Genomic DNA, 18,668 nt, shown 5'->3' with positions numbered 1-18,668 from the left:
CATTTTTCCCTGAACAACATTATAGCAATGTAAATAGCTGAACGTACATTATTGCTACTAGTACACTGGCAGTCCCATGCGCCCTGAGCGATCAATGTGTAATAAGTATGCGCACAATTATTCCATGATAGAAGAGTGGCAAAGTGGTAGGGAGGGATCTTATCTTCAAATTCAGATAGCAAGGTTCAATTCCTGTGTGAGAAATCTTTTTCCTAATACTCCTAGCGTGGCTTCGGTCAGACGGACACGTCTCCGGCTCTTATTATAGTAAAGACAAACTGTACTATCCGGCGTTAACCGGGTAATAAAAGTCTTTGGAAAGAAAATGTATTTGTATTTAACATATAACAACATTTGCCATTCTAACTTTCAAACTACAAATCATGAGGAAAGTGTTTGGTGTAGTTGAAATAAATTAAGAGAGAAAATAAAACAACTGTAAAGGTTTTTAAATTTGGTCAAACAACTGTAACTTTCAAACTTCATATCATGAGAAAAATGTTTTGTGCAGGTCAAATAAATTTTTAAAAAATAAAACAACTATAAAAGAGTTTAAATATAAATGGGAAATGATTAGCAAGTAATAGCAAAATTGAGTCTGTTTTGCTACGATTACAATAAAAGATGATTCGGTAACGATACAATTATTACGAACTGACAAAACAAAACAAAAATTCTGAATATCTTGAATTAATAATAACAATTACTTAGTCGGTTATTAAGATTTAAAAAGGTTACTGTTCCACCAGAAGCTATCCATCAAAACTTTGAATATGACGATACTGGTACCTCTCAATTATACTGGTAGAAATGTCAAAATGAGATATTGTAATTTCTTTGTTTGACCGAACGGAGAGAGAATGTCGAGGCTCTTCCTACGGAGATAACACAATTGTCCGCGTGAAAAGAATTGACCTTGACTGCGATATAGCAATTGAACCTTATGAAAAACTAAAAATAAAGTTCAAGAAAACACGAAAACCATCATGTTTCATAGAGTTAGTAAAATTCATAGAGTTTCAAATGATGTCATATATATATATATGAGGTATATGATAACATCTTTATTCAATATGCCTTATATAGCTCAGTAGTAGAGTGCCTGGCTAAAAAACTTGCTGTAGCATTTGTTGTGAGTTCAAATCTATCAGAACACGGAATTTTAATTCCAAGATTTTAATAGCTATAGCTGGACAAACACAATGATGAACACACAGATACACAGACAAACTTTGAGAAATATATAGATAGAATAGTGAAATGCCCGGCATTGCGCAAGTATCCAAAACAGCTTATAAACAATGAGAGGTAATGTAGTTGCCATTGGCTAATTTGAGTAAGCTAGTATTTGTATCACTGAACTTACTAGTAAGATACCGTGAGAGCAAGCTTTAGAGACGTTGCTTGTAACGCAGATTCGCTATGCGTATTTTAACCCAGAAAATGACTCATATCGCCCAATTAGTCCATTGCATCCTGTGTAGCTTAATGGTTGAGCTTTTCACCTTCGGAATGGGAGGTTCTGAGATCAAATCTCCTGCAATACGGATTTTTAATTGCTAGATTTTAATCGCTATAGCTGGACAGACACCAAACGACGACAGATGATGACAGACGACCACAAACTTTGGGATTTACATCTATATAATATACCAGCTGTGCTACCCAGCGTTGCCCAGGTATTAAAAATCAGCTTATAAACAATGAGAGGTAATGAGAATTGCCTGCCACTTGCTATTAACCTGGCAATGGAAAATTTGAGTAAGCTTACTAATCAGAGCTACGGCTTCTACTAACATTGCGTAGTGACCGAATGCATAGCGTATTTGCTCCCATAGAGCAACATATATCGCCTAGTGAATCTATCAAGCTTGTGTGGCTTAGTAAGGCAATCGGACTGGTGAAAGGGAGGTTCCGAGATCCAATCTTCTGCTTTACGGATTCTTTATTCCAAGATTTTAATAGCTATAGCTGGACACGCATACACACAAACTTTTAGAGAAAGATATATTACAAAATATTAATGATCCATATGAGAGATATAGTACAGAAACGGTAATATGCCGATGGTATTCCGATGATTGTAATGAGAAGAACGCTATGGCCTTCATGTGGCTGGTGCCAATTCACATTAGACAATCAATTTGTAAATGCGATCTCTCATTCAGTAGTGCTAGCATAGGTAGCCACAGCAATTATTTACGCTATGATCAGCTATGAATTTCATTGGTATGTAAAGTCAGGTATGACTGCTGCATAGCTAGCTGATGGCCCTGTAGATATTTGCTGGTGCAACACACAACGGCACTCCTAAATGACAAATAGAGCAATAAGAATTGGACTGTTGTGTGAAAGCCATGACGACGTTGCTGGACTTACTATTATTATTATTATTGAAGTATCGTCAGCGTATTTATTATGGATTATTTATTATCAATTATGGATCATCAACAATTTGTGATGGTACTAAGGTTTGTGCAGCTATTTGCATTGGTATATTTTTGTTAAAGGACAAATGCTACAACAATTGAAATTGGCCAAGTACAAAACCAATTTGGATTCATGAGCTGAGCCGAACCAGAGGAAAGAGATTTGATCGCCTATACATCTGAAGGTTTCTATAGCCAGGTCAAATTTACACAAGTGGCCCTAATATACAAGCAAAAATATCTTCGGTCATAGAGTGAAACCTTGGTTCTCGAACGCTTCGGTTCTCGACCAACTTGGTTTTCGACAAAAAAATTGAGAATTGTTCGTCTCGGATCTCGACATAAATTTGGTTGTCGGCCAAACCGGAACATGCGAATTGAGAAGTTTCGCGTCATAAATTCTTTACAAAAAGGAGCCATCTGGAAGGACGCCGCTTCTACTGAAGAGATTTTCTAGGGACACAACTCCTCCAGTCGAGTTACCCTAAATTGTTTTGGAAGAGGATTCTTCTTCAAAGATGTGAAGTAAACGTGCCATTGCTGTTTATATTTTCTTTTTCACACGATTTTTGATGTGACTGATCTGTTGCATTTTTTTGCTGTTCCATTATCAATTTCTGCAATTTTGGGTATTGTAGCTTAATCCTTAATGCTTTAAAAGCAAAGCATATGAAATTTTTACTTTTCTTTTGTCATCATCATCATCATAGATAAAAAATTTTTAGTAAAATTAAACACAATCTATATCTACCTGTTTTTATTTATAGTGTGCAGTAAACAGTACAGTTTATAGTGTAAAATTTTTAAAAATACTTTACCGAAGTTGTTAAATCGACTTGGAGCGAATTAAATTTATATACATTAATTCTAATGGGAAAACTTGTTTCGGATCTCAAACAACTCGGTTTTTGAACAACCTTCTGGAACGGATTGTGTTCGAGAACTGAGGTTCCACTGTATATTAATAGTTGCCTGTGGGATACCCTGCTGTAATTGTCATGCAAAAGTGAATCATACATGAAACTTAGTAAAATTTTTAAGGTTTGTTGCGTAGTTTTAAAAATCAGAAGAATTTTAGACAGAGAAATTAGGCACCCATAGGCTTTTCATATGGGTAGTATAGTCATTTGTTGGCATATTGGACTGCTTTCAATTTAAATTATTGTGTTTGTCAGAAGAATTATCTTTTATTGGTCCACTTATGTGCATGCCAGTAAAACCACTTGCTATTGGTCTATTCATATGTCAGATAGTAAAACTCCTTCCCATTGGTCTATTCATGTGCCAGCTAGTAGTGCCACCTTGTATTGGTCAATTTATGTGCATGTCAGTAAAACCACATCCTATTGGTCTATACAATGGCCAGCTAGTAAAATTGCCTCCTAGTGGTTAATTTATATGCATGCCAGTAAAATCACTTTCTATTGGTCCATTCGCGTGCCTGTAAATAGAACTAATTCCTATTGGTCTATTCGTGTGGCTGTTAGTAGAATGACCTCCTAATTGGCGCATTCATGTGCCTGTCAATAAAACCACCTCCTATTGCCAGCTAGTAGAACCACCTCCCTTAGGTTAATTTATGTGCATATCAATAAAACCACTTCTTATTGGTCTCTTTATGTGCCCAATAGTAAAACCACTACCTATTGGTGTATTTATGTGGCAGCTAGTAGAACTACCTCCTATTGGTCTATTCACGTGTTTGTCAGTAGAACCACGACCCACTCATCTATACTTACAATTGAAGAAGAGGGGTAATGAGTATTTGTAGGCTCGCAACCAGACCCAGAGTCCAGCTCTAAAACAAATGGAAGATTACAAAGCAAGGATATAAAAACAGTGGTGTAAGCAAGTAAGAGGCAGCGGAAATATAATATATAACAATATAGTCAATATAGTGTATTAAAGTCATGAAGATAAAATTCCACATCTTAGCGCCCGGATCATCCATATACCTGTACATATATATATATATTTGTTAGAAACAAAGTCGCTTTCAGACGCAACTGTTAGCAGTCTTACAATTCTTTTGCAGATATATTATATGAATACTGGATAAATACTATACTGTATAAATACCACATAAACATACGATAAAATACTTCTGTACATACATGTATAATTGGCGTAGAATCATAAATTGCAAAACATTTAAAATTATCACAAACTAAGATCAACAACCTGCAACTCGACTGAACACAAACCATGTCTGAGAAAACCGCTTAAAAACTTTGGACTAACAGAAAAGTACAGACTATTAGAAAAGTCCTTATAGGAGAATCAGGTATAATTCAGAGAAATGTGCACGTGAGACAATCCTTTAGCAATACATATGGGCCTAGACTGTTGCATCAATTGCTTGTATCTGATGTTTTGACAAGACCTGTATTATTACTAAACATGAAGATACTGATGAACCTCTTTAGGCCTTGACTTGGTCACGCAACGCTTCCATTTACTTTCCATGTATAAATATATTACTAATGACAGTTTACTTGATAAGATCGGGTCACCTAGCTTCATTCCCATTTAATATCAAGATATAAATAGAGGTACGCATCACTCCAAAAAATGCCAACAGAAATAAAATCTTCAAACAATATAAGCCACACCATCGTTATAAACATGATTTAATTTGCTCCAAAAGTTGACTTGCAAAAAAATTCCCATTACAGTTATTTGATATCAACAGATTCACCATGTCTTACTCTGCTGTGTTGAAGGTGCAAAATATGTGGAAATGTGATTACAAGCTCTTAAAAGCTCAAAAACGAACAGTTAATCGCAGCCATCACGAAAACGCCGTAGATTGGAATTTATTTCCAAAACGGCTCAAATGGGACGTAATTGAACAAGACGGCTTCTGTTTACACTTTCATGCAACCTCAATTGTCAAAATCTTTTCACAAATATATTTCACGCATTCAATAAAACCATGTCTATTGTCCTTACGCGTCTCTTTCATCATAATTGTAATGCTGTCACTTTGAGCACTGATATCTCAAAACCTACCGTAAAAGTTTGTTTAATTTTTTAACCTTAGCTCGAAGGAGTACATATCATCCTCTAATGAACATGAGGAGCCTGTTGGTCACCTGCGATAGGCAAAGAATGCTGCAGAAACTGTTCGCGCAATTTGGCAGAATGTATGGGTCACATGATCAGATTACAACTAGATGATTAGACCAGACTGAAACGATACTGTGAAGTAGCGAGCATTTATATTTGATACGGGCTTTCCGGTAGAACCCGAAGTATTGGTCATAAACTAGTGCTACGAGACGTTTTATATCGAGTCTTTTATTGGCCTTTAATTTCATGTGATAACATCACGTGTCAAAACAATAACTAAACTGTTGGAGTACGCCAGCCAAATAAAAGGATTCCAAGCTACGGCGTTTTTGTGATGGCTGCGATTAACTGTTCGTTTTTTAGCTTTTAAGAGCTTGTAATCACATTTCCACATATTTCGCACCTACAACACAGCAGAGTAAGACATGGTGAACCTTTTGATACCAAATACCTGTAATGTGAATTTTGTTGCAAGTAAACCTTTAACTAATATCACAACACTCACAGCATTGTAAGAAGGTGTTAGAAAGGATAGGAAGTAGCCTTGGTGCCCATAGAAGTAGCCTTGGTGCCCCATATAGTAACGCCATGCTTAGATACAGTCATAGACACCTAATGTTTAAAGTTGAATACAAATCCAGAACTACAGAAGTTATCTACTCGCTAATGATAGCATTTTTGTGATCAAAGCGCAAAAAAGCCAGGTAACTGAAAAGTTACCACCCAGAAGGGCTATGAACAAAATAAAACGGGTATTATCATTTAAAACTGAGTTAGTGGCAAAGATGAAGAGATTATAACAACCACAAGTGCATTGAACTCACAATATTTTTTTGGCATTATTGTGTTTATAATTTGTTCACTTGTCAAACATTTTACAGCTATGGTTACAATTTCAATAGTGAAACAAGGACTCTGAGGTTAATTTTGAGATGAGAGAGAGCTGATAATAATACAACCAGAGTGTACCACAGTTGTCATCAAATGCTCTGACGACAGTGAATAGTGTGACAAAATAGCTATTGGTTTTAACAAAACAAAATAAGCACGGATGCTGTACAATAGTGTGAATAATTGAAAGCATTAACAATTTCATGGAATTTTATAGCAGGCATTTTATAGTTATCACTCACATTCCTTGTTCTATTAACTGTCACTGATCTATACCTCTGAACGAAGACTATCTAATATATAATATGATGAGATGGAAGAGAGCTTTAAGAAAAATGAATGCGAAAAGATTATGCAAAATACCTTTTTATACCACTAACACTTTCTGTTTACAAGATGTATATGTAGGAAGGAGCTAGCTGTTGCTTACCAAAGATAATAAAGGTAGAAAGTGTTTCCCCAGAACAGCTATCAGAGAAGCAGTTTTGAAGGTAGTGTTACTGTCAGTGGAGACAGTTACCAGAGGTTCGGAATCGTTGATAGGCATCCGTAAATCATCATCAGCTGTGAGACGTCTGACCTCTCGATGACTGCATAAAAATAACAGCAAGATTTGGCTCCTGAAGTTGACAGCCGAAATACGAGGTTTCAGAAGTTCACAGCTGAAACCCATGGCTTCTGATGTCCACATCAAAAGTTGACATCTTTAGACGTCTAATCTCCAACATAGTTGAAAAACACAGCCAACAACCAAATATTTTCTTTTACAAAGGAGGTGTGAATCTTCAAGCATCAACCTGCCTTAGGTGGTGTCGGTGTATCTTATCATGGAGGTCCTTCTCAAATTGAGGGTAGTAGCTGTTAACCCTGTCAGGTGCTGAGAGTTGGTAGAGATCTTCCCTCTCTATTCCTGAACCTTCTCGTTTTTTCCTGTGACCAGTGGCCATTAATGGCTGCATCCAGTAGAAGGTCATGTAGGAAGAAAAGGATGCTGTCACCTCTGGAGATATGTCCTAAACGTAAAGAAGTAATAGACAGACGCCTTGCAAAGATCAACTAGAGTGAAACAGTGTTCTTCTATCAAGGACATTCCCGGTCGCTGCAGAGTAAAAGTCTTCTTATATGCAACAAAATGAATCCAACTATGGAGAACTCATCTACTTCCATTCTGAAATTCATAGACTCTCCAGTTCAATACTTTAATGCTATCTCCTCCGGTGATCAGTAGAAATCACTTTTTAACCTTGGTAAGAATTTTTTATTTTCTACACGCTACCAAAATGGCATAAGGTAGCCCAGGTGTCAGTGAATACGATGGTTCCTGTGACATTATCACTGATGTGAGAGGTATTGTAGTTTAATCTAAGATGCAAGGTGTCACATGTGACGCACAACATAGCTTTCAAACCTAACATGGGTCTTCCACCAAAATGCGGGAACGTGGTAAACATCGAGATCAGTTCTATACAATACAGTGCAAGTTGTTGCATACCTTGTAAGTTTCCAGAATGCATGCTGATGCATCACTTATGGAAGAGAGAATGAATGCTCCGATGACAAGGAGAAAAATTGAAGAGTAGAGAATGGCTAATGTCCTAGCCTCTTCTCGTTCATCCTACATCAAATGACAACTTGATAGAGAGTGCTCAACTGATATTCCTGAATATCACTTACTAATTCCATGCTTGCTCCTTAGCATAAAACTTACAAATAACCATCTCTTCCAGTAGATATATGCTCGAAGTCCAGAACAAAGCATCGAGATAAGCCAGTAAATCCACAGTAGACCGCTAGAATATTGTCCATATCTTCTATAGACGTCAACCAAAGCACCTGCACACACCTGTTGAAACAATGGGCCTTATAATATTTTCTACAAATGTTCTCTAAAATTTTAGCTAATATTTTAGATGCCAAGCTGGACAGCGTACCGGATGTAAAACTACTAACGAGAAACAATTAAACAGTGCTTAGCATCCAGTTGCCATCCAGATAGCATGCAGATGTTAGCTATTAGTCGCTTCACAAATATGAACAACAACTATTGTAACAATTGTGCTGAATATTGGAGTCGATTAGCCATCGTATATATGGTAACCAAAACCTGTTCAATCTTCTAAAAGATGAAGAGATCTTGGTAACATGTAAAGCTGCAATACTTTTCAGTACTTGTCAGCTAGTCCGTGATACTCCGCAAAGTCAACCTTTTCAGCAAATCCATGGCATCGCATTTCATGTATTGATGAATGTAAACGCAATAACTATCTCTACCAGTGTTAGAAGCTGCCAATGTTAGACTGCTGACTTTATAAAAATTGTGCGCTTTTATTTTGTTCCTTTATTTTTTAGTTGTGTTAATTGAAACATTTAATCACTGGAATCATCAGAGATCAGTCTTTAGGACTGACTTTCTTTTATGAGCAATATTCCTTAGACAGAATGAAGCTATAAAATTGTACAACAACAATTGTACCAATCTAACTTTTATTGACCTTCACTTGCTTGAGAGCAGCCATAGCCTGAGAGCAGCCGTAGCCTAGTGTTCTAGAACACCCTTTTATCAACTTGAACTAGCTTGAGCACAGTCGTAGCCATATATTCTAAAATGCCTGAGCTGGAAACAACGGGTTGCTGTTTAATTCCCAAAAAAGGCCACTGATTGTCTCAGGAATGACATCCAACCTTAAACTGCTCTCGCCGACTAGGCATGTCTCTAGTCCAGGTTCTCTTGCCCATGGACTTAAACTCGTCCAGCCATGCTTACAGAGTCTCACCAAGGGATCGCTTACACACTAATATAATGTAAGTTCACAGCTAGATTTTTACTGGTATTCCAAAATATTAATGTTGGAGTTTGTATGACAGTGGCTCTATATATTTTTGTAAAATGGTGGTCATCAGCTGACGAATATTCAGGCCGTGAACATGAAACAATTGACACCAGTAAGTAGAAGACAGTCACGGACAGTATGTACACTTGCCAGTGTCAGAATAGAGAGGACCGATGACAACAGATGGATGTCAAGAGGCTTGTGTAGGTCACCAATCAGGTCATAGACACTAAATCCTATAAGCAGGCCAGGAAACACCTACAAGATTAGGCAATGCGTGTAATAGGAAATTACATAGGTATCCTTTGCGATGAGATACACTCGAGCAATACACAATTAGACAACTTGAAGAAGCACTTGAACATGTGATTACTGACTCAAGTGCTCATTTCAATCTTGTATATTTTAAACATATATTAACATAAATGTACACATGCAAATCGGTTATCATATCATTAAGCAGGATGTTTTTGAAGGAAACAAAAACAAATTTATGCAAGGTATGTTGAAGTGGAGGCTGCGTGTTCCCAACTAGGATTATCAGCCTTCTATAAAACAAAGAGCCAATACAAGCATAGATGAAGAAAGTGTCAAAGCAATAGTGATGAATGCTCCACATATTGACCTCTGAGTAACCTAGCAATCTTCCCTGACAATTTGAAAACAGAAATATTTCCTCATAGTGAAGCAGCTAACAGGAGGTCTCGGGTACAAGGTTTGTAAGACTTGTTTACATCACTGAAAACTCTTGCAATAGAATTGATTAGCAAATTCCATTAAGTAAACTACTCACAGATTTTAACAATGTAAATCTCGTGAGGGGCTGCGGAGTACGTCCCTTCAAATTTAGCTTTAGTGTAAAGATATAAGGCAACAGCAGCAACCAAAGAAACACAGACGGAGCACAGACCAAACAAACGGTCTCCATACAAGGAGTGAAATCTGGCCATGTGTCATTAGGAGGATTCCAGGTAAGGTTTGGATCCTAAAAGACAGTAAACAGAAATTTTATTAGCAGAAAATGGCAAAGATTGGCAGGAAATAGAGCATGTTGGAGATGTTAGCGTTTAGCAAAATTAAAAAGCCATTATTATACAAACAAACTACTATGAGTATTTATGAGCAACAGACATGTATATCTACATTGATATAGATAAATAACCCTAAACACATGTATATCTACATTGATATAAATATATAAACCTAAACACATGTATATCTACATTGATATAGATATATAACCCTAAACACATGTATATCTACATTGATATAGATATATAAACCTAAACACATGTATATCTACATTGATATAGATATATAGTCCTAAACACATGTATATTTACATTGATATAGATATATAGTCCTAAACACATGTATATCTACATTGATATAGATTTATAGTTTTAAACACGTATATATCTACATTGATATAGATATATAGTCCTAAACACATGTATATTAACCTTGATATAGATATATAGTCCTAAACACATGTACATGTATATCTACATTGATATAGATATATAATCCTAAACGCATGTATATCTACATTAATACAGATATATAAGTCTAAACACATGTAGGCTATATGACGTTGATATAGATATCGAGATTTTGCGCGAGGCATTTTCTTTTTTTTTTTAAATTGGTGAAAATACCAATTCACATTTAGCTGCAATCAAATCTGTCAACTTTTGACATTGTTCAACATATATATAAAATATATTTAAAATGAAAAGTCTGTGTAATGTATGTGTTCAAATAGGCGTGTGCACGTGCACGATCTTTGTCTTATAAGCTTCAAAACAGCTATACCATCATATGTAGAGGCTTCCAAACAGTTGCACAGTCATATGTGGAAACTTCCAAACAGTTGAGCAGTCATATGTGGAGACTTCTAAACAGGTGCACAGTCATATGTAAAGACTTCTAAACAGGTGCACAGTCATATGTAGAGACTTCTAAACAGGTGCACAGTCATATGTGGAGACTTGCCAACAGTTGCACAGTCATATGTAAAGACTTCTAAACAGGTGCACAGTCATATGTGGAAACTTCCAAACAGTTGAGCAGTCATATGTGGAGACTTCTAAACAGGTGCACAGTCATATGTAAAGACTTCTAAACAGGTGCACAGTCATATGTAGAGACTTCTAAACAGGTGCACAGTCATATGTGGAGACTTGCCAACAGTTGCACAGCCATATGTAAAGACTTCTAAACAGGTGCACAGTCATGTGGAAACTTCCAAACAGTTGAGCAGTCATATGTGGAAACTTCTAAACAGGTGCACAGTCATATGTAAAGACTTCTAAACAGGTGCACAGTCATATGTAGAGACTTCTAAACAGGTGCACGGTCATATGTGGAGACTTGCCAACAGTTGCAGAGTCATATGTAGAGACTTCCAAACAGTTGCATAGTCATATGTAAAGACTTCTAAACAGGTGCACAGTCATATGTAGAAACATATGTCGCAGTCATATGTGGAGACTTCGAAACACAGTCTATGGTTTAATGGAAAAACTACAGGAAAACTCTGATTCTGCACAATATTGTATTGCTTTAAAATGAAGTCTTCTATCCGTTGGCCATTTTCGATAAAGTTTTGGACTCTGCCAACTCTTTGGACTCTGGGACATGCATTTTAAAGTTTTAATTATGCACATACCAGTTACCAGGTACTAGGTATCAGTTAGTAAAGTTAACCTCTAACCGCCCTGATATGCTTGTTTCTTGATGGAAGATGTCTTACTCTTTAATTAATAAATTGTGAAAGAGTTTCTCTTAAACCTATTCAACGTTTAAAATTACTCATCTCCCTGTGAGACATAGAAGGAAAGCAGATATCAGTTACATTGCAGTGACAGTATTGTTAACGTTAAAGAGTTGTTAAAGGTCCCATTTAACACTAAAATTGAATACCTATATTAATTAATATTAATACGAAACATTTGTTCATGTAAACCTTTGTCAATAGTTGTGTGACTCACATTCATATCTGTTTCACTACAATACAGTAGTGATACGATGCTTAAAATACCAATCGTACATTATGAACCATAAAGTAGTATTACAGCGTAATCAGCATTATTTACTATTTTTATTGTAGTTGCCTCTTTGCTATACAATAAACTCTGTGTTACTCTGTATTACTTGCATCAACCGATTTAACAGGGTTGTGCCATACTTTAGGCTTACCGTATCTACGTCTGTATTAAAGTTATGAACAAATTTTGCTGTTGTTACAGGAATGCTACACTCTACACAGTAGAGATTTTTTGAAAGCATATATAATAATGAATAATATAATATAAAGAATATTCAAAGGTTTGTATCATATCTACATGATCTCATCTATGCAATCCGACATCAATGTCGGTGATATATTGCTGTAATAAAAAATTTAGGTCAAGCTAACTTTGCGCTATATATCTAATAAATAAATGCCTTGTTTAGCTATTTATTAAATAGCCATAGCTAATGGTTATATAAACTAGGTTTTTAAGGCAACAGTTCATTACATACTATGAGAGTGAATAAACCACATTTGTTATAACTTGTGTTATTATTCATACAGGTAACTATTATTACTGTTATACTTTCCTTGTTGTATCTACATGTTAATTAATTACATGATATGAGAGTGAATAAACCACATTTGTTTTAGCTTGCTTTAGTATTCATACAGAACCATAACAGAAATTATTGGCGATAAAGATGGGATATTCTTGAGCAGTACAACTGAGATTATTACAAGAATATAATCCAGAAACCTATACAACATTCTCAGTATATACAAGTACGTCTTCGGAAGTTGATAAGTTAATTGAATCAACTACGGCTCAAAACCAAAAGATGGAAGAGCAACAAAGTTTATCAAGAGCAACAACAAGCTTATCTGGAAGAAAATAAGAAACTCATATAACTACTGGTGAAAGGTCAAACTGAGGCAGCAGATAAGCTAGCACCATCAGCAGCCTTCCCAGCACTTCCCAGCCTTCACCATCAGCAGCCTTCATCAGCAACCCAAGTTTTCAGAGTATGATCCAGCCACAGAACTATTGACTGATTCCATAAATCGATATGACACTTTTGTAGCAGCTAACTCTATACCTGAGGAGAGAAAAGCTAACGTGTTTTGAATTAATCAGTCGACCTGCTCTCTACAAAACAAATCAGCAATGGCTAGCCAACTGGAGACTCCAAAACTTATAAATGAAGTTACCATGGAAGAAATAGATAATTTCTTAAAAGAACAATATAATCTCCTACACGATTTTTAGTATGTGAACGTTATATATTCTGGAGCAATATAAAAACAAAACCTGGAAAAACTATTCATGAATTAACGAATAGAATTAGACAGGAAGCGACTACTTGTGACTTTCCTAATATAAATTATCCATTAGATGAAGCTATGAGAACACTGTTTGTCTGCTGAGTAAATAATGAAGCAGTTCTCGAAGCACTGTTCAAAGTAAAAGAAAATGAGCTATCTTTCAAAAGAGCTATTGAAATTGCAACTGAAACAGAAGATGCAGACAAGATAGCTAAATAAACTGTATATGGAGAGCAACAAAGAGTCAACAAGGTACAACCAGATCATAGAAATAAGACACCGACAGGAACTTCAAACTACAAAGAAACAAGACACAACATTCAATTGTTACAGATGCAATAAAACTACACATACTGCTAAGGAATGTCCGTACAGATCTGCTACATGTAATTTTTGCCAGAAATTAGGCCATCTAGGAGTTGCCTGCAGAAAAAGGAAAGCAACTATTAATAAAAAGCCTATAGCACAGAAATCTACACCAAAACAACAGTTTAAAACTATCCGAAAAATATATATACGGAACAACTTCAGAAGAATATTGAAATAGAAGAACGGATCGTCGAGATGAAGTTAGATACAGCAGCCTGTGACAACTTTATTACTGAGGAAGTCTGGTGTCAACTTGGAAAACCTGTATTCTCTACAACAACTACAAATCTACTTCAAAACATCCTATTGAAGTAACTGAACAGTGCCAGCTGAATACTAAAACAGTAAAAGAAAACATTATGGCTTTGAACTTTGTAGTTAGCCGGGTTCCAAATTTCAATATGATAGGAAGAGAAGCTATCAAACTATTAGGGATATCAATAAACAACCTGTTCAACCAACAAACTACTACGACTTGTAAAGTAGTAGACCAGGAAACGAAAGCCTGACAAAAGTCTACAGCAATTTGGGCTGTCTAAAAGATTGCGTGCTAGAAATAAGACTTTAAGCAGATGCAAAGCCAGTGTTTCGCAAACCTCGACCTGTTCCATTTGCTAAGCAAGATGAATTAAATCTAGCCTACAAAACCAGAATTCAAAGAGGAATTTGGAAGCCAGTACGGTTTAATTAATATGGTACCCTGTAGTTCCAGTCAGGAAAGCACTTTCTAACAGTCATCAAAGATCAATCAGATTATGTGGAGACTACTCACAAACAGTCAATCCACAATTAGAGACTCACCGACAGCCTATACCTTTATCCGAAGACCTGATGAACAAGTTAGGAGGAGGGTACAGATACACTAAAATGGATCTAGCTGATGCATACAACCAATCCCACTAAAACCAAACAGCCTGCAAAAGCACTCAAAAAGGAGTACTTCTACAGATGAGACTTCCGTTTGGAATCAGTTCAATACCTGGATATTTTCAGGAGATAATGAAACAATTAACAGCCGATCTACCAGGCATAGCTGTATATTTGGATGATATACTGGTTAGTGGTACTGATGCTACAAGTCATTTACAGAATTTGTGACAACTACTTACAAGACTGAATGAGAAAGGTTTACGATGTTGTAAAGAAAAGTGCCATTTTGCTCAACCCTCAGTAGAATATCTTGGTCATCACCTTTCAGCAAAAGGAATTTCTAAAGGATCAAAAGCAGATGCTGTTAAACAGATGCCGACACCTACTAACATAAACAGTTTATGGTCATTCCTTGGATCAGTACAGTTCTACAGCAAATTCTTACCTAACCTATCAACTATCATAGAACCATTACGTAAGCTAACTAGAAAGAATGTGCAGTGGAAGTGAAGTGCAGAACATGAAAGCAGTTTTCTTCAACTGAAGCAACTGCTGACTGCTGGCACAGTTCTTACACATTTCAACTTAAAGCTGCCTATACGAATAACATGTGATGCTTCCGAAAAAGGAATTGGAGTTGCCTTATTTCACAGATATGAGGATAACAGCGAAAGACCTATTATGCATGCTTCTAAAACATTGACTGACACTCAAAGGAAGTATGGTCAGATTCAAAAAGAGGCACTAGCTATCATATTTGTGTTAAAGAAGTTTCACCAATTTCTCTATGGCAGAAAATTCACCATTGTTACTGACCACAGAGCATTTACATCAATGTTTGCACCTAACAAAGGAACTCCTGCACTTGCTGCTAACCGATTAGCAAGATGAGCTCTCTGACTCAGTAAATACGAATCTGAAATAGAATATAGAAAGACTAACGAACATGGGAATGCAGATGCTCTCAATCGACTACTTGTTGGACCAGATGTTGAGTATGACAGAGGAAGACGATGCTGACGTAGACATCATTTGCAACATTAAAACTATTGCAGCTCAACTAAATCCTACAAATCCAAGAGTAATAGTCAAAGAATCTTCTAAAGACATTGTTATCTCTACAGTGATGAGATATGCAACAGAAGGATAGCCACATCGAGAGGAAACAACCCCAGCTACCTCTGAAATCAAAGAATTTAAGAAGTTAGAAAATTCACTATCACTGTGTAATGGTTGTCTACTCTATGGAAACAGAGTAGTAATTCCTACCAGCCTACAAAGAGAAGTACTGAAGATATTGCACCTCGAACATTTCGGGATACAAAGGGTGAAGCAGCTAGCACGCACAGCAGTATACTGGCCTAGAATGGATGCTGACATTGCGGAGACAAGCAAGTTGTGTACATCATGTGCTGAAAATCCGCGACTACCTTCAAAGTAACCTGTACATCCCTGGATGCTACCGGAAAAACCATGGAGTCATCTACACTTAGATCATGCTACTAACTTTATGGGAAGTAACTGGCTAGTTCTCACAGATGCTTACACTAAATATCCCTGCATTCACAGGACCAGTTCTACCTTGACCACATCAACTACTGATCTCTTAAAACAAGATTATTCACACTTTGACTATCCACACGTGTTAGTTACAAATAATGCTACTAGCTTTAAATCAGAAGAGTTTTAACATCGGTGCAAAGAAAGAGGAATTACACATTTCTCAGAAGCTCCTTATCATCCTGCAACAAATGGAGCTGCTGAGAGAATGGTGCAATCATTTAAACAAGCTTTGAGGAAGTCTAGCTTACCACCTAATGCAGCATTATTAGAATTCCTGATGCATTATAGAAGAACACCTTTAGAGACAGGATATTCATCAAGCCAACTGCTACATGGAAGGCAAATCCGATGCAAAATTGAAACAGTTATTCCATCACCAGCCCATTCGGCTCAAGGGAGACAATCTAGAAGTGCACAGCTTCTGAATGACACAGTAAACAAGATTCACACCTATAAAGTTGGAAATCCATACTATGCATTATACTGTGGCCCTAGAAGATCTACTCAGCCTCGATGGGTGCAAGCATTAGTGACTAAAGTCTATGGCCAGCGAAGTGTTGATGTTAAAGTATGGCCAAGTGGACCTACACGGAGAAGACATGTAGAACAACTACAACCTAGGTTTAGCAGAGAAGAAGACAGAAACCCTGAGGATATGTCTCAAACTTCAGATAAAGATACTGACAGACTGCCTATTCCTGTACCTCCTGAAGAACCAGTGTGTCAACCAAGGAGACCAAATCCTAGGCACCCTCTGAACAGTGATTATGGACCAGATAATCTACGTTGATTATCCAATAGACAGCAAACACAATTTTATCCGTAATCACATCGTCTGTTCATTTTATGTCCAGACTAGTGAGGTGGTAGATATATTATTATGATAAAAAAAGCTTAGACCAAGCTAACTTTGCGGTATATATCTAATAAATAAATGCTTTGTTTAGCCATTTATTAAATAGCCATAATTGATGGTTATATAAACTAGGTTTTTGAAGCAATAGTTCATTACATACTATGAGAGAGAATAAACCACATTAATTTTGTTATAGCTTGTGTTATTATTCATACAGAAACAACAGTTGGGAGTCTGATATACATGTACAGTCTTCCTAGAGAAGTATGGCCATCTTTTTCATGGAGCGGATCAAGGTAATTTAACGATCATATGGGCAGGCTACTAATAATATGACAACAAAAACTGGGATTACTAAGCGTATGCCTGTTTACATTAATTAGAAACAAAACATACATTTTAATAGTTAATATCGCAAACAGAATCAGGAGATTTTCCTCAAGAAACAGCTTTTAGTTCAAAAATTAAATGGTTTTTTAGTTGATTGAATATCACAAAACTTTTAGTACGGCGGTTGCACTACGAGAACTGCTTTTTTAAAACTATTAAAATGTTGCGTGCATGCTGTTGTGTCTTACCTGTTTGAGTTATGTAGAATGTGTATGCAGTATATGTGTGACTATGAAAATCGTAATGATAAAACTTGGCCAGGCTAAATCCCTAAATAAATACTCTAATTGTCAAGTTGCCATTTTATCGAGCATGGACTTTTTACGCATGTGCAAAGCATGGTCTATATTGGCGTCGGTAATAGTTCGGCACAACATCCTCCCTTCTCTTAATAATGTGTTGAGTCTATCTGTTATGTAGAGAACTGTTTATATATTGATTGTTGTGTTCCCCTTTGATTGTCCATATGATCGACGCTAGTAATTAGCAAGTTGAGTAAGATATGAGACTTGATATAATAATATGTAAGGTAAGTAGTAGAGTAATATAGTATGTACAGCGCTGTCCAAAAGACAGCTCGCTACTCTAGGTAGCGACGAGGAGGATTGATTGTTCTTCCGTAGCGTGTGATTCTGATAGGCGTTGCCTCTGATACCTCCCTCTCTTTAGTGTTGGTAGATGTTGAGTTGTCTATCACTGGTTCTGATGTTGTTGTTTCGGGAGTGCTGAGTACTTCTGGTTCAGACTTGTTGGATGAGGGACTTTTCTAATATCCACTCTGTTCCTACGAACAGGAGCTCCTCTCTCTGGTTGTACCATATAAGATCGTTCATCCAGACGTTGTGTGACTTGAGCACGTCGCCAAACTTTCTGACCCAAGGTCACTGGTCTAAGTCGAACTACATCCCCATCCTGCAGAGGTTTTAGTTCCTTTGTGTGCTGGTCATACACAGCCTTGTCTACAAATTGTTTTTGTTTAAGTGCAGATTTTACACTATCAGTATTTGGATTTGATGGGCTTAGTAATGATGCAGTAGTTGGCAACCTTGTCCTGC

At 36.6% G+C, this 18,668-nt stretch overlaps 2 protein-coding genes across 2 annotated transcripts in view; both read right to left on the bottom strand.

Moving 5' to 3' along the window:
* The window catches only part of LOC137400304 (multidrug resistance-associated protein 1-like), a 66,317-nt gene extending 59,359 nt beyond the window's left edge, over positions 1-6,958 (bottom strand). Inside the window, exons 1-2 of the mRNA XM_068086632.1 lie at positions 6,823-6,958; positions 4,169-4,227 (exon numbers count right to left, since the gene is read on the bottom strand). Of these exons, the coding sequence (XP_067942733.1) occupies positions 4,169-4,227; positions 6,823-6,939 (176 nt within the window). The 5' untranslated portion in view covers positions 6,940-6,958. The remainder of the gene's footprint in view (positions 1-4,168; positions 4,228-6,822) is intronic.
* A 219-nt stretch (positions 6,959-7,177) lies between these two features.
* Positions 7,178-9,128, bottom strand: LOC137399567 (multidrug resistance-associated protein 1-like). Its single transcript, XM_068085744.1, has 4 exons — positions 9,075-9,128; positions 8,101-8,235; positions 7,885-8,007; positions 7,178-7,405 (listed from the first exon to the last, which is right to left on the bottom strand). Exons 1-4 carry the CDS (start codon positions 9,126-9,128, stop codon positions 7,178-7,180), a joined length of 540 nt encoding a protein of 179 aa, XP_067941845.1.
* Between the last annotated feature and the right edge of the window lie 9,540 nt (positions 9,129-18,668).

This window comes from Watersipora subatra, chromosome 7, assembly GCF_963576615.1.
Source record: "Watersipora subatra chromosome 7, tzWatSuba1.1, whole genome shotgun sequence".
Classification (NCBI taxonomy): domain Eukaryota; kingdom Metazoa; phylum Bryozoa; class Gymnolaemata; order Cheilostomatida; family Watersiporidae; genus Watersipora; species Watersipora subatra.
Note: the sequence above shows the minus strand (reverse complement) of the source record. Positions and strands in the feature narration are given on the sequence as shown.